Source organism: Perognathus longimembris, chromosome 1, assembly GCF_023159225.1.
Source record: "Perognathus longimembris pacificus isolate PPM17 chromosome 1, ASM2315922v1, whole genome shotgun sequence".
Lineage (NCBI taxonomy): Eukaryota > Metazoa > Chordata > Mammalia > Rodentia > Heteromyidae > Perognathus > Perognathus longimembris.
Genome location: NC_063161.1, coordinates 40,880,091 through 40,897,653, shown reverse-complemented (window position 1 = coordinate 40,897,653; position 17,563 = coordinate 40,880,091). Strand labels below are relative to the sequence as shown.

At 38.4% G+C, this 17,563-nt stretch overlaps 1 protein-coding gene across 1 annotated transcript in view; it reads right to left on the bottom strand.

The window, feature by feature from the left end:
* The window catches only part of Ppm1h (protein phosphatase, Mg2+/Mn2+ dependent 1H), a 193,920-nt gene that overhangs the window by 112,792 nt on the left and 63,565 nt on the right, over nucleotides 1–17,563 (bottom strand). Inside the window, exon 2 of the mRNA XM_048360422.1 lies at nucleotides 9,655–9,817. Within this exon, the coding sequence (XP_048216379.1) occupies nucleotides 9,655–9,817 (163 nt within the window). The remainder of the gene's footprint in view (nucleotides 1–9,654; nucleotides 9,818–17,563) is intronic.

Genomic DNA, 17,563 nt, shown 5'->3' with positions numbered 1-17,563 from the left:
ACAGACATTGACACTGATGCCCTCATGTGGTAGAAATGAGCTGTGTTTTCATTCATTGGGACATTAAATGGGATATCTGGAAGCATGCAGGGGCTTGGGTGCTTTCCCACATCCAATAGTTCTGGTAAACTGTGACCCATTACAAGATCCTTGGTTCCCCAGCTAAGTGGCACAGTAGATTAAATTATTAATTTTTAAGCCAAATTAACAATCAGAGAGGAGCAACAGGCCTTATTTATTTACAAAAATCCCCCACAAAAATGGTGCTGATACATGAGCAAATTAAAGACATGTCAGTGCAGGTATATTTATCCCTAATAAGGACATTATGATCATATCTGACAATAATTATATCTAGCCCCAAAGAACCAAAACATTCAGGGGAACAGTTGAAATATGGAATGGAACTTGCTATTGTTCCTGATAGAACATTAGCTAATGATATCAGGTGCCTTGAGACATTAGCTCAGGATAACAGAAAGTCTGTGCTGTTAGAAAGACAGAAAGAATTACTGTGGGGGGGAAAACACTCAGAAAAATGTCTATCATGTACTTATCATCATATAACTCTTCACCATTATTATTTTAAAACCCTACTTTTAAACTATATGACTTTAATATATGTTTATATTTGTAAAACAATTTTATACTGCATGTTAAAAATGAGTAAACACACTGGGGATACAGTCCTAGAAATTGTTTTTACTGATGGTTTGGAGGTTTCTAATCTAGAAATAGTCATCCTCAGGAGAAAAATATCTTCTGTATGCCTTCTGATAAGACACACATGCTGAGGGGCATCTGGGTTGATTCCATATTTTAGTTATGGTAAAAAATGCTGCAACGGATGTGGTTGTGTTGGTGGCTTTAGTGTGGCCTGGTTTGTGGCTATTTGGATAAATGGGTCTTTTGATGAGGAACCTCCATACTGAGTTCCTGAGTGGTTGAACAAGTTTCCATTTCTACCAGCAGTGTAGTAGTGTTCCCCTTGGGCCAAATGGTCAATAAAATATGATATTCATATATATATATATGAATTTTATGCTTCCATCAGAAAGAACGACATTACCCCATTCATAAGAAAATGGAAAGACTTGGAAAAGACTATCTACATTAAGCCAAGTAAGCCAGACCCAAAGAAACATAAGTTACATGTTTCCCCTCATTTGTAATAATTAGAATGTGCCTATGAATTTACAAATAAACCCAATGGATAGCAAAAGACAAAAAATTACAGTTGGTCATGATAAACAGGACTCTAAACACTCACATAGTGAAACCACAGGAGAATATTCTTAGGAGAGGATTGGAAGGGCTCAATAGCTGTGTGCATATGGTCATATAAAATGATGCTTATTGAAATGAACTCCAAGAAATGGAAACAATAGGTTTTTCATTGTTCTTCTTTCCATTCTTCTTCGTTTTCTTTTTTCCCCACCTTTGTCACTGTTTTTCATTTCTGTACCTTTGTCATGTATGTAAATTTATCTGATCTGGATAGAGGAAGGGGAAAACACAGAAATGGTGGAGCAAAGGGTGAACTAATTCAGCAGTGATACTACATACTTTATTGGAAATGAGCTATACAACTTGGGGGAGGAAGTGGGGTCGAGAGGGAAAAAAACTGGGAGAAAATGAGGGAGGGGTTGACACTGTTCATTACCTGAGTATACAGTAACCCCTCTGTACATCACTTTTACAATTAAAGGTAAGTATGCTCTGAATACTTGACTTTTATCTTCTTTTCCTACCTTGTAAACTACTCAGGTATTTACACAGCCTTGAGAGAAGCTATATAAATCATGTAAAAGGAATATTGCAAATGTGAAATTTTACTTTCAGTGAAAGTTTTATGTAAAGTTGTGTTGTGGTATATCAACTATTGTATCAACAACTTCTCCCTAAATTAATTACAGAAAAAGGATAAGTATTGTAAAATAATACTGAAATGTAGCTGCAAATGTGGCTACTAGGATAATAACAACCACAGGATAATTTTTATCAAGCATCCCATGCCAGCTTTTCATATTTTTAACCCTGAAAGGAAGGAACTACCTGATGTACAGCTGAGGAAACTGAGGTATGATGAAATCAGGAAACTTACCTAAACCATCACACATTTGGTAAGTGTTAGGACCAGGATTCAAACTTAGATAGTTGCTATTCAGTGAGAAGCCTTTATCTTCTTGTTATGGTTTATGTGAATGATGACTGTTCCATAACTTAGCAAGAAATATGGACTGAAAGGATGACAGTTTCATTTTAGTTCTGTTATGCACCTGACTCAGTAAGAGCTGTGACCCCATTTCTGAGTTCACAGGGGAGACTATTATCTACTAAGAGAAAAGAGAAATCATAATGTAAAGGAGAAAATGTTTGTTGAAATTGTTCACATCAACATTGAGAATTGCTATCGCAGGAAGAGGAGTTATAATCTAGACTCTGAGGCTAGCCTGGGTGGGATCCGCATGTCCCAGCCCCGTGTCTCAGCATCTTCATCAGTAAAGATAGTGATGCATACTTATAGATGAATTACGAAGATATATGGATTGATACTGTCAAAGCACTAAGATCAATTTCTATAATAAAAATGCTGTTTAAGAAAAAAAAGAAGGAAGGAAAGAAAGAAGATAAGAAAATCTCAAGAGCTATTGCCCTTTGCATGATCTTTCTCCCTAAAGCTGTAGGCAGTTAGATTACAAGTGAAGCAAGAAGTTTCCTTCTTAAAACTATTTATTTTCTTTCAGTCTGGCTATAAGAATTGCTACAGTGATACATTCTACGACAGAACCAAGCTTTAGCTATGTTCCTAGCACTGCATATATCTCTTTCAAACCTGGTCTTCAGGGAAACAAGCACCCATTAAGGCAATAACTTTAGTCACACTGGCTGATATCAATACCTAGTGGCAAAGACTCCTCTTAGCCAGTGGCAATAGTTCTCTGTCCCTGAACTAACAGATATCTGTTTGGAAAGAATCCATTGCCCTTCTGCATATATATGCACATATATAATATACATACATATACACACATATATACATATATGCATATGTACATACACATATATCTATGTATAATATATCTATGTATATAATAATCTATAATCTATGTATTACCTAATATATATAAAATCTAATATATATATCCTAATATATATTTTACCCTATATATTACCTAATACATATATTAGGATATATATATATATATATATATATATATATATATATTCTTACCTGGCACTGCTGACTTTTTTTTTGGCCAGTCCTGGGCCTTGGACTCAGGGCCTGAGCACTGTCCCTGGCTTCTTCCCACTCAAGGCTAGCACTCTGCCACTTGAGCCACAGCGCTGCTTCTGGCCGTTTTCTGTATATGTGGTGCTGGGGAATCGAACCTAGGGCCTTGTGTATCCGAGGCAGGCACTCTTGCCACTAGGCTATATCCCCAGCCCCCACTGCTGACTTTTAACTATAATTCTAGCTACTCAGTAGGCTGAGATCTGAGGATTGTGGTTCAAAGCCAGTCTAGGCAGGGAAGTCCATGAGAGACTCTTATCTCCAGTGAACCACCCAAATTTTGGAAGTGGAGCTAGGGCTCAAGTGGTAGCTCACTAGCCTTGAGTAGGGATAGGACCCAGGCCCAGAGTTCAAGCCCCAGGATAGGCATACACACACACACACACACACACACACACACGCACGCACCAATAAAATACATATATATTATATACATAATAAATAATATATAGCATGTGCATATATTAGATATAGATATTATACATATATAGTATGTATGTATGGTTTTTATTCTCTTGACATATTCAGAATGAGTCAAAAGTTACTGTAAATACAATAAATGAATAATAGCTACTCCTATTGCCTTTTATAAGGTGACATTATTGCACAGAGTAAATTGCCAAATGAATCCAAGTATATGCAGGAGGATTGTTGGTGTGGAGCCAGAAGTGACCTTCACTGTAAAGCTCTGGACTGAAAGAACCTTTCATATAGAAAATGGGTGAAGAATGGCAGATGTTCAGTTCACAGTTGAAATTATCCTTTTCCTCTTTTCGTTACCACCTCTCCTGCTGCAATTTACTCTCTCTGCCTTGAATTCCCACAGGGCTGCTGTGTCTTCTGCTGAGAACGATAATCAGCTTCCTTCTCCCCTGCTGATGAACTTGGCCCTGATGCTGACACAGCCATCTCCTGTTATTGTAATTAGACACTGAACTAACAGATTAAGAAACTACATACTTTGATGTGTTTTGACTAAATTAAGCAAAAAAAAAAGGGTAATTTTAAGGAAATAGGCTTGAAATGCACTTGTCCACAGTTTGCTTTCAAGTCCCAAATCTGCTCCCAACAAGGAGTCATATGTGGGGAAAGTAGGAGGATGAGGTTTTGGTGATTTCCATAATACTTTATTTCTCCACTTAAACATTCCATAATAAAGACATGTATTTATTTATTTATTTATTTATTTTTGCCAGTCCTGGGCCTTGGACTCAGGGCCTGAGCACTGTCCCTGGCTTCTTTTTGCTCAAGGCTAGCACTCTGCCACTTGAGCCACAGCGCCACTTCTGCAAGTTTTCTGTATATGTGGTACTGGGGAATCAAACCCAGGGCTTCGTGTATTAGAGGCAAGCACTCTTGCCACTAGGCCATATCCCCAGCCCAGACTTGTATTTCTTAACACTGAAATTATAAGAGGTCTTAGTGAGCTTTCTCCTTCCTTAGCGAAGTTACATTGTTATAGTTCCCTCCTATTACCTCATTCCTAAAAAGACTAAATACTTGGGAACTGAAAAAGCAAAATCTCTTGGGAAATAAGTTTACATGTTGATGGCAATTACTAAGATAAATCAAACTCTTTAAAACCTTTCATATCAAAAGAAAGAAAACAGAGAAAGGATGATCAATTCTCATACATCTTGGTCTGGTTAATTAAAAGGCTTTCAGTGGGAGGCAAAAGGCTGTTTGGGGATAAGATATTATTCCAACACAGCATCTCTCCTAAGGGACAAACTTATGAAAGTATCTTCAGCATCTTAGATTCCCATATTTCCTGGCTAGCCATACTATGTCTTCAGATGAGAGGTATAGGAATGTTCAAGGTTTTCGCATTGCCATTGAGTATCAAGTTCTAGCTACCAAACTGTAAGCCAATGATGGGCTTCACAAACAAATTAACCCAACATGGTTGATGCACCAGGATAGTTCCACTTTCACTTGTGATGTTGAATATTTTACTCTCATATACTTCACAACCACTTTATCAGAGATATCAAAACTTTTCTTCCTTATTCTCAAGAGGAACATTTGTATTTGTTTTTTAATGTACATCACACAACACTTACTAAAAAAAAAAATAAAACAGGCCTATAATCTCAGCATTGGAGAGGCTGAGACAGAAGGATCTTGGAGTTCAAGGCTAGCCTGGGATACACAGTGAGACCTTGTCTAAGAAAGCCTAATCACAACCAGACCAAACTAGACCAAACCAAACCAAAACATAGGTCCATTATGGAGCAGTTGAAAAGGAAAATAAAATAACATCCTCTTGAATTTCTTCAGGCTCTAATACTGAATACTTTGAAACTTTTAAATTTGTATCCCTTTTATGTTTTATAACTTCTGTAACTCCTGACATTTTATTTTGCATGTGGGTAGAACCTGAAGTTGATATGTGGATTTTCTTAGAAAAAAAGTCACCACTACCAAGAACTCAAATAAACACAAGTAATGACACTACCTTCATACCTCATACCTCACTCATTCAGGAGGAAGAATATGATACTTTATTATTTTATCTACCGTTTTTGGAAAGTTGGCTTGTTTTAAATAGAAGGCTTAAGTTGACTTTTTTGGGCTTAAATACATATATTAAGAGGGTCAAATAATTGTTATAAATTTGCATGAAATATGACTTAAGGTTGCCTTAATGTCTTTATCAAATGATAGCTATTTGTAGTAAGAAAAAGTCATCTCACTGCTACCGGGCTACCTTGTTGCTGCTAAGTATAAGAAATGTGAGTGGAGATATGGCTCAGGTGGCAGAGTACCTGCCTAGCAAGCATAAGGTCCGAGTTCAATCCCCAGAATGGGGGCAGAGGATGTGTTAGTGCACAGCATTAATCCGAGCTACTTGAGAGGCAGAGATAGGTGGATCTCTATGAGCCCAGGGCCAAAGCACAAAACCCCATCTGAAAGACAAACTAAAAGCAAAAAGACTGGGTCATGTCTCCAGTGGTAGAGTTCTTGCCTCACAAGTATAAAACTTTGGTTTTAATCCCTAGTACTGAAAAAAAAAGGTAGCATATATGAAATCATACTTTTGCTAAGTTTCTTTGCACATCACTGATATTTCCAACAACATATTCCTATGATAATTCCTCTTTTCACTATGAATTTCATGTTACCTGATAAAAAATTTTAGGTTTTCTGCATGCTCCAAGGAAGATGAAGATGGTATTAAACTTAAAAGAAGTATTGTAGAAACAGATATTTTGACTTTACTAAATTTGTTGGGGACAGAAAGACTAAGGAAAAAGGGAGAAATTAAGCAAATGTGCCAAGGAGGGAATCCCATGCATCTTTTGTCATTCTTCACACTTGCCAACTCAGCTTGGTGGAGAGATAATCAGGCTGTAATTTATCTTGTTCCATTTTGGCTTTAACAGTATGTGCCCATAGTTTTCCACTCTTCTATCAAAAACTCTCCTTTCTTATATTTGCTTGGTAAATTACTACACTTCTTCATTCCTTTGAGCATTGCTGATAGGAATGTAAAATGGTGGTGAGAGTATGGGGAAGAGAATTGGCAGAATAAACAGATTCACCATATAATCCAATAATCTAACTGCCAGGAATATATAACAAAGAATGTAGGAATTCAAGAGCTATTTGTACATTCATGCTCATAACATCATTATTTACAAATAGCCTGAAGGTGAAAACAGCTCAAATGTCCATCTGTCAGTGAATAGATAATCAAAATATATATGATATGTTTGTAGGATGAGATATTCATTCTTAAGAATGAAATTCTGATTCATGTTCCCAATGGATGAATCTTAAGGACTTTATCCTTAGTGAAATAAGCCATACAAAAAAGACAGATAGCATATGATTCTAGTTGCATACAGTATCTAGAGTAGTCAAATTCAGGAAAAGAGAGAAAATAGAATATGGTGGCCAAGGGCTTAGAGGAGAGAAGAATAGAGAGTTAATGTCTCATGAACACAGAGTTTCAGTTTGAGAAGATAAAATTTTTAGAGTTGGATGATGGTGATGGTTGTACAAGCATGTAAATATACATAATGCCACTGACTACTACAGTTTAAAATGGTGAGTTTTAGGTTATCTATATTTTAGCACAATCAAAAATAAAAATGTAGCACAGCTCTTCCCTCCAGTGGTGGGGTGCTTTTTTTGTTTTAACTGTCTAAGGCCATGTGGCTACAACATCATTTGAGAGTGATACAAAATAATCAATACAAACAGATGAGGTGAGGGCAGCCAACAAGAATTGATGAGAAGCGCACACACTTTGTCTCATCATGTACCAAATCATTTACTTTTGTGTGTAGGAGGAAGGAGAGGGGTTGAGGAACAGCAGGAGCCATTCCAACTGCAGCAGTAGCAGCAGCAGCAGTACAGCTGGACCTGATAGCAATGGCCACAGATTCAAGAGGAGAGTGGCAGCGGAGCCACCAGTGTTGGCAGTGATGGTAGCAGCAATGGCAGACCTGGCGGTGGAGGTAGCACTGACTGCAGCACTAGTGAGGCCAGGCAGTAGACGAGTTCTGGAGAGGTGTGACACTAACTGCTGCTGTCAAGCACTGAGGATCTGATACCTGAGAGCTATCACACTTGTTGCTCTAGGGCTGAGGTTCACAGCACCCAAGGCCTGTACTAGACTTCTAACACTAGAGGATACCACCAACTTAGATGATATCTAGAGGATCAAATAAGTTCACTGGATTCTATCCCCGAACTAGCAAAAGTTAACGAGGGCTAGATGCATGGCTCAAGTGGTAGAGCACCAATCTAGCAATCACAAGGCCCTGGGTTCAAACCACAGCATGAGCAGAGGCATGGAGGAGAGCATAGAAGAGCAGAAGAGATCATATAATCTCTCTCACCCACAAGTGAGTAAACATAGGAAATCCAGTGGGTCTTATCCACAGAGAAATGACAGAAGAGGGACTGCCTTCAGGATATTACTGCTGACATTTATTAAGAATTTATCAGTTAAGACAGTTCCATGTTTTCCACAGATGACTAGATTTCATTCTTCCAACCAGCTGCCTTCTATCATTTGGTAGTTACTACTGCTAATCTTCCCTTTTTGCAGAAAAGACAACTAAGACTCAAAGAGGAAGTAAGCAACATTAACCAGCTAATAACTGGGAGGCTTTCTGGAGCCATGTTACTCTAGAATCTGTGTACTTAACCATTATGATACTTTGCTGCCCAGTAGAGCCTCAGCTCTGGCTCTTTTGGCCAGGTCTAATGCAATGTTTCCTTCAGTCTTGAAAACAAGTACAACGAATGAGTGCCATAAATCTGCTTTTTTAACCTTTAAAATGACCTAGTAGTAACAAAATAAGCTAGCATTCTTTAGTATTCTCTGATCATAAATGAAATAAGATGCGTTATTTTTTGACTATGAAGAAATTCTGACAGCTTTTAAAATTCTACAAGAAATTTTATACAAAAATATCCTTAAGATTATGGCAATAGTTACATTTGGGTCATTTTGTTCATCATTCCCTAATTTTCTCAGTGATTACTCCTCCCTAGGACTAAATAATCTAGTGATGGGCAGAATACTGATGAGTGCCTGTCCTTTTCTGAAGACTTTGTTAGAACTTCTGAGGATGTGTCTGTTTTGTTCTCCAGAAATTGGAGAGAGGAAATGTGCTTTATGGTTTGTCAGTGGTAGGGCATTCAGTGTGCTTAGTCACCCCATGGAGTGTGAGGGCTTTGGGCCAATTGAAACAAATATTAATTTGGAAGAATGTCAGACACAGACTCTAACTGGCCAACTCTAATGGACAGGCAAGGGGAAAAAAGGGGCAAAGTCACAGCTGGGCTCCAAGCCAACAGCTACAGTTATTTCTACATCCCCCCTCCCCCCATGAGAGGCTTCTAGATCATTTTGTTCACAAAGAACTAGAAATGGCTTCTTTGAAACCACCAAAGATTTTATACACACACACATACACACACACATACTCCTAAAACAAAAAGCTATTTATAGTGCTGGGGACATTGAATTTTGTGTGTGTGTGTGTGTGTGTGTGTGTGTGTGTGTGTGTGTGTGTGTGTGTGTGTGTCCTGGGGCTTGAACTCAGGGCCTGAGCACTGTCCCTGGCTTCTTTTTGCTCAAGGCTAACAATTCTAACAATTGAGCCACAGTGCTACTTCTGGCCTTTTCTATGTATGTGGTGCTGGGGAATCAAACACAGGGCTTCATATATACAAGGCATATATACAAGGCAAGCACTCTACCACTAGGCCATATTCCCAGCCCCAGCATTGATTTTTATTACTTCTATTCCTCACTTGGATAAATTCCTAATGTCTTTCAGTGGGGCTAGCATATGTGCTCCACCCCTCCTGAAAACCAAGGACAAGAAGAATCTTACCGAATTCTCCTTTAGTTGCAGCCCCTCCCCGTTGGGAAGGGAGGACCGTCTCTTGGAGTTCCTGTTTGGGGTTGAGGCAATAGCCCCAGCTTTCTTCTTTACAGTGAGCACCTCACAGCTGGCTTGGTCTTCATTGTGTGTACTTTTCCCGGCATTGATGACCCTGGAGACAAAGCCAGAAAAGCTCATCAAACAGCGATGTCCAGAAAGCTGAGAGTGGGGGCTGGGAATATGGCCTAGTGGCAAGAGTGCTTGCCTTGTATACATGAAGCCCTGGGTTCGATTCCCCAGCACCACATACATAGAAAACGGCCAGAAGTAGCGCTATGGCTCAAGTGGCAGAGTGTTAGCCTTGAGCAAAAAGAAGCCAGGGACAGTGCTCCGGCCCTGAGTCCAAGGCCCAGGACTGGCCAAAAAAAAAAGCTGAGAGTGTAGTCACTGTCTCTAGGGTCAGCCAAGGCAAGTATCCACATATGGCATAAAACTAAAACACTACTCAATACAAAAGACCTTATGGCCATGGTATTTTATATCCTGAATAAACAGAGTTTTGAAAATGGAATTATATTGACACCCAGCACAATACTTAATGAAGAAGTTGCTCTGAACTGAATTCACCTTTGTATGTATCTTAATATGTATGTATCTTACTTAATGCATCAACTCCATGACCCATTCTAGTCAGAACACATCAGGCAATCAATTTTTCTGGTTAATTAAGAACCTTTTTTTTTCTTTTTGCCAGTCCTGGGACTTGCACTCAGGGCCTGAGTACTGTCCCTGGCTTCTTTTTGTTTAAGGCTAGCACTCTACCACTTGAGCCACAGCGTCACTTCCAGCTTCTACTATATATATGGTGCTGAGGAATCAAATCAGGGCTTCATGTATAGGAGGTGAGCACTTTACCACTAGGCCATATTCCCAGCCCCAGAACCTTTTTTTTTTTTTTTAAAATCCAGGTAAAATCAGAAACGCTGGTTCAGGGGAATTCTGTTTCATTTTATTCAACTGATAAATGAGCAAAGCCACCATCAATCTTATCAAACAACATACTAGTAATTTATAGCACATTGTAAAGGTAAAGGGAACAGAGAACTATACTTCAATATGCCACACTCACTTTCACTTCACACATAGGATTGAATAAGGCAAAAGTGTGTTTTAAGTTAATTTTAACTCTCCTTTTCCCTCAAGAATAACATTCATCACAGTAGACTACAGAGCACTCTTGACTAGCACAGCAAAGGCGCGTACTAATATATCATAACAAGTTGACACTGTTTTGGCCTAATTAGCAATTTTTGTTCCAAAGACTTTTGAGAAAGTGTTGCATTGCATAACTCAGGCTGGCTTCCAACTCCCAAGTGATGGGATTATAAGTATATTCAGGTGGGCTCACTAATTCCTAAATATTACCAGCAAAAGGTCTGTTTCAGAAAAACATGCTACCTCAATTCAGGTACCTTCTGTGTCTTTCTCTCCTAGTTCAAATATTTGCGTTAAAAATTGTTTTGTTATTCTTATATAGTTTATTATAAATGTCAAGCATGTTTTATAAATAAAAATCTACTTTTACTCATTTCACATATTTTACTTTAAAAATTGAAAAGCAGATTCTTGTTTCCAGTGTTTTACAATTATTGTTCAGAGGCCTGTGTAAGGAGATGAGAATGGGCTGACCTCTGCAAAGTCAGATGCGCCTTTGCTACTTACCATACTCTCTCAAGGGCGAAGAGGTAATGAAAAGGAGGGTTTTCTGTCTACTTTCCTGTCTTACCTTCACTTTTTTTTTTTTTTTTGCCAGTCCTGGGCCTTGGACTCAGGGCCTGAGTACTGTCCCTGGCTTCTTTTTGCTCAAGGCTAGCACTCTGCCACTTGAGCCACAGTGCCACTTATGGCTGTTTTCTATATATGTGGTGCTGGGGAATCGAACCCTGGGCTTCATGTATATGAGGCAAGCACTCTTGCCACTAGGCCATATTCCCAGCCCTTACCTTCACTTTCTTTCCTCTAAGAGAGACACATTTTCACATGGCTTGAAAATAAAATTTGAGGATATAAGGCTATGTGCATGGTAGTTACTAAATGGAGTCCCATTTCCCACCAGAACTATGTAATTTACCCCAGTGTGGCACAGCTGGAATTCAGAACTAAGACTACATGATCCCTAACTCAATACTATCTCAAGATTTTATGGGGATATCAAGTTGTCTGTCCCAGGCCAAGTGGGACTATCAAGTTGTATGGAATAAGAAGCTCTCATCCAAGTTTGAGACAAGAGAAAATGGAGCTCTCCCTCCTTTTCTGGCTAATGAAGGAGTCTGGGAAGAGGTAAAGGGAAAGAATGGGTGGCTCTCACCTGCCTCTCCTAGAGAAGCTCATGTTTGATTCAGGCCAAGTCACTGGGGGAGGGGGTCTACAGCTGCAGTTCATGATACAGGACATGCATCTGTTGGGAAAATCCAAGCCTCTTTGCAGGGAAGTGAACCAGGCAGTCAGGGGAAGGAGGAATGAAATACCATTCATCTCTCCTCAGTTACTGGTAGTGAGTTCCCAAGCAACATGTCTTGGGTGAACTGTTTACTGAAATATCATGTTTATACCATGGAGGTCTCCCATACCAGGGCCTTCTCTAGGGAATGCTGAGGTGGAGGCTTGGCTGCAGAACCAGTTCGTGACAGCCACTCCTTCATTTGTCTTCTCTACAAGATCCCAGCTGTTATTTATGGAACTTGGCATCACTCTCATCAGCATCACCTCACCTTGTGCTTTAGTCATGTGTTTTGGGGTTTTTGCTCTGTTTTTTTTGAATAACAACAACAACAACAACAACAAAAAGCAGCACTATTTTTCAATAGCTACCTGCCAGGCTGACTCATCAACTGCTGATGTTTTCCAACAGTCTACAAAAGTACTGTAATTACTCAATTCATGATCACTGTTCCCTGACAGTACTTTGGTTCCTAGCTCTCTTTGTGGATATTAAACTTCAAAGTTGACCTTCACCAGGAGGTCCCAAATACCTTATTTTATGCATGAGAAACTCAGATTTTCACACAGCTAAATACAGCATTGCTGTGAACACACTTCAATGCCCCAAGCTTCTGCTTCCACTCTCAGGTTGAGTTATTTTTTCTATTGTGTATCTATTCCTAGCAGCCCATGGTTCAAAGGTCTGTGCTGCAATGACTCATCAGAGCCACAGAGCTGTTAAAGAATACTTACTGGTGACCTTTCTTTGCCACATCATGTTGAATATAGCTTGTGAAAAATACCAATAAAATACCAAAAGTCAGAAATGTCTATCTAGTTGGAAGACAGTAGCCTCAACTCTATAAGCCTGTCTAGTCAGACATTTATTATCCAGATGATAAAATACTGACCCAATTAGTTAAGTAACAACTAAGTCAACTCTTTCAAATACACACACACACACACACACACACACACACACACACGTCTTCTTTTTTATTTTGTGGCACTGAGGATTGAATTCAGGATCTTCTGTATGCTAGGCAAGTGCTCTATCACTGAGCTACACCTCTATCCTCTTATCCCATATTTTCTAGTATTTTAAATTCCATGCTCCACATAGCTTTAGTAAAAGGTCCAATTCTTCTCAAAGTTTAATGACTATCGACTTAAACATTCAACTTAAACATTGTTCCTCAAAGGCCAATTTTTATTTACTCAGTGCAAAGCAAATCTATAATTCCTCTAAAAATCGAGAAAGAACTTGTTTTCCAAGCTGAGTAGCAGCATATACTTAGTAGATGCAACAGTTTTCTTAGATGAAAACATTTGTGTCAGTAGTCAGTCATCTGTGTCTTTTACTATACTCCCTGGAGGTCACCAGGTAATTTTTTAGAACCTTACCTGCTAATTTTGTATAACTTCTAATTTTGAAGACTTAAAAACAAAATCCTGTGGAACCATGAACCATCCTCCTTTTGGTGATCTTATTTTCCAATCTCCTATAAAGAAGGAAAATATTTCCTTGAAATTAAACCAGAGGTAATAAATTGTGGCTGTTAACAGTCCAGGCTCTCTCCTTAAAATATGGCACAAAGCAGGCACTGTTTGCAAGAGGCAGAATTGACATTGCTACTTCTAATGGGGAGAATAACATCTTAATGTGTTGAGAACCATCTTTATGGGCCAGAGGCTGTGCCAGCATTTCTCATGTAAGTAATTAACTTATTTTGTTCTCTGGTCAACTCTGAGTTAGCTACCACTGTAAATGTCTGTTAAAAGATAAGCACAGTGAATGAGTGGCAGAGTTTAATCAAGTTTCTTTTGAAAATCTCAGTTCCTTGGCTTTAATCCATGAAATAAATTGAGTTGCTAAAATGTATGTGTATGTGTGCATGTGTGCACAAGAAAGAGAAAGAGTGTGTGTATGTATATGGAGGGTTGGGATGGGGAAGGAAGACTTTAATCATCTAAGGAACTGGTAACTTTGAAGGTTGAATTAAAATTTTGGAAGGAAAAAATAGTGGAGAAGGGTAGCTTTTGTCTCTTCAACTCAGAAAGTTTATTCCTAGTTTTTCAACTCTGAAGATCACTACATTTGTCCAGAAAGAGACATGTGGCAAAGTTTGCTTTAACCTAGGAACCTTCTTTCAGTGGTTTTTGTTTTTTTCTCCATATAAAAACAAGTAAAGTTAGAACTTTATGGACTCGGAAGTAAAAAGTTCCTGTGCATGTTAGTTTTAGCTCAAAGTTATGACCTATATACCAGGTATGGTATGAACCTGATCATGAAGGTATAAAAAACGGCAAGGAAATCATTCTGTACTTCTCTGATGTCCTTAGGAAACCTATTTACCTTCTTTCTGCTGGTGAAATAATGAAACAAAAAATTTTGGTAATGCATTCCACCTAAATTTCAAAAAAATTCCTGTCTCTAATTGTAACTGTTTATTATCTACGTTTTCCACTTGCTCCTAAGCATGACTTAATGTACATTCATTTGATGCTTACTATATTAATTATACAGTAACTAACCTCAAACATTCTCAATGAATAAGCTCTAGCCAAAGTCCACTGGCCTAGAGAACTTATAATTGTCACAAAGGCCAATGGCTTGGAACCTTTTTCAAAAGATATTTCATCAGCAAAAGATGTTTCCTGAAGGATTTCCCTGTTCCCATGTACCATGCTAAGTATCTGACAGGTGTCAAGTCATTAAGTACCAGACCTTCAACTCAGTAAAGTATAGGATCGGGAAGAGGGACAGTATTAAGATGTAACTGGTTTTAGTGAGCCTTTGTGTAACGTGCAGCTCTAGTTGTGTGTTCCGGGCAAATTACTTTTAAAATGGGGAGAAGAATCACTTCTCATCACCAAAGAGCAGTGAGAATTAAATGCTCTAGTATCAAATGAATTCAAGAGTGCTTAGTACATAATAAACACTCAATATGTGATTTAATAATAAAACATCAAATACAAAGCCAGTTACTTCTTTTGTTGAGCCCTAGGGATTTTTCACAGCTCCCAAAGTTACCAGAAAATCTCCTCTACCCTATCATCATTGTTCCTCTGCTGCTGCAAAGATATGGACCACCTCAGACATTAAGAGCCTTAAGGTGGCATGGTCATTGTTTTGAGTCCTGTTCTCAAATCCCATGTGATGGTACAGAATACACAGGAAAAATCCCACATAGCTACAAATTCCTACTCCTTTCTACCCATGGATGTCCATTCTGGGCTCCCAAGTTCCTGGGTTCACTCAAGTTAAAAAAAAAAAAGACCGAATAGAGACTTTAATTTTATTTTGAAGAAGTTTTAAACTCTGGAAAGTTTAGGTTGAGACATTCACACTAAGTTTTAACATTGCTGATCAGACAGTAATTATACTAGTTAAGGACAAGGTATTTATAAAGACCATTAGATGAAGTAAAAATTTGCTGACTCATAAATCACTGAGAAGCAGACAGCAAAATACTATGCAGGGGAATGAATCATTTATAGGAAGACCGAACATAGTCATTGATTATCAGAGTTCCTTTTGACAGGTAACCTTTTAGCAATATTTCTTATGGTTCTCTGAACTAGTTACTACCACTAAACTAGGCTGGAGCTTCCAGGGAGATAACTTCTTATTCTTGGTTATTGGCAAACCACAGCTCTAACCAGGAACTTAATCATTTGATAACAAACACTGGTAAACACACCTGAACAGGTAATAGAATGACAACTTCTCTGGCACCAATTCAGCCACCTCCATGTGGGAAAGGGGAATAGGAAGTCACTCTAGTCAGTCAGATGTCATCAGGGAGGAAAAAAGACAGGATGAAACTTTTTTTCTCTTATACCATCAATTTTACATGGTCACACCTATTACACAAGTGAAACAGGGAGAGAGCTTCAGGTTTGAGTAGAACTTAACATGTCTCCTAGTTTCACTAGTAATATTAACTGGAATGAGCTTTGATACTAACATTTGGGAGCTATCTTTAGCTTAATTACTCTTATCAATATAAGAACTAGAAATAAAAAAACCCAAACACTATCAAAAGAAGATGTGATGTTGTCTCCAAGATCTCCTTACATACACATGAACATATTTTCTTCTTCATATTGGGTTGCTTAGAAATAACCTTTAACATAGTGAGGTAAATATTAGAAAGTTGCCTTTAGGGATTTCCTTTCAATTATCCTCTGGGTCCTAGTGGGAAAAGCACTATTATCAACGTCCAACTTCCATATTTATATAAGGAAATCTGTCCTTTGTTAGATGCTGGCTCAATTCCCATGCAAAGCCACAGTGCTGCTCTGTAGGGGTCATGTGAAACCAAAATAAGGGCTTTCTTTTTCTTCTTTGATGAATTTTTTTGGAGGCTCACATTTAGTCCATTGCATCTTCTTCTAAAAATTGGATTTTGTTTAGACTGTTTCTCCAATTGGGGTATGGATCATGGAACACAAAGAAAAACAGTCTATGAGAGAAGAGGTGCAGCAAATGATACACGTGAGGCAGCAGCCGACGCCAGATGAATCTGAAATGAAGTTTTCAAGTTTGTGCTATTTTAAATAAAGCCAAATTTTTAAAAGGTTTATTACAATATTTATAGGTGGTGGCTCATGTCTGTAATCCTAGCTACTCAGGAGGCTGAGATCTCAGAAAAAGAGTCGGAAGCCAGCCTGGACAGAAAAGTCCATGTGTGAGACTTTTATTTCCAATTAACCTTTAAAAGACTGAAGTGGAAGGGTGCCTCAAGTGGTAGAGTGCCAGCCTTGAGCAAAATAGCTATGAACCAGTGTTCTGGCCCTGAGTTCAAGCCCCAGTACTGGCACACACACACACACACACACACACACACACACACACACACACACACACAAATTACTTTTAGATACCTTTTAGTGGCTGTTGGAAATTTTCAAAATGGTAATGTTTTATGTTTTTACCAATAAGGTCTTTATTTACTAGGCAGATGCATCAATACTATAAACAACATGAGAAAAATGTATTGTTCTAAAAAAAAGTGAAAAGTCCATTTTAAGTATGTTCTTCAAAAACACAAACGTAAAAAAAAAGCCCTGAATCTAATAAAATATCAAGGAAAAGCAATATTATAAAATATTGTAATCTCAACATATATCAAGTACTTTTCTATCTATTTGTCTATCTCTCTGTCTATATATCTATCTCATCTATTTATCTATCTATTGCTGGGAAATCTAATCCAGACCCTGTACATTCTAGATAAGAATTCTACTACTGAGATACATTGTAGCTCTGAAATATGTTTTTACTTGTTTTTCCAGTCATGGGGCTTGAACTCAGGGTCTGGACTCTGCCCCGAGTTCTTTTTGCTCAAGTCTAGTGCTCTACCCCTTGAATCACAGAGGAACTTCCAGTTTTTTCTGGTGGTTAACTGGAGATAAGAGTCTCATGGACTTT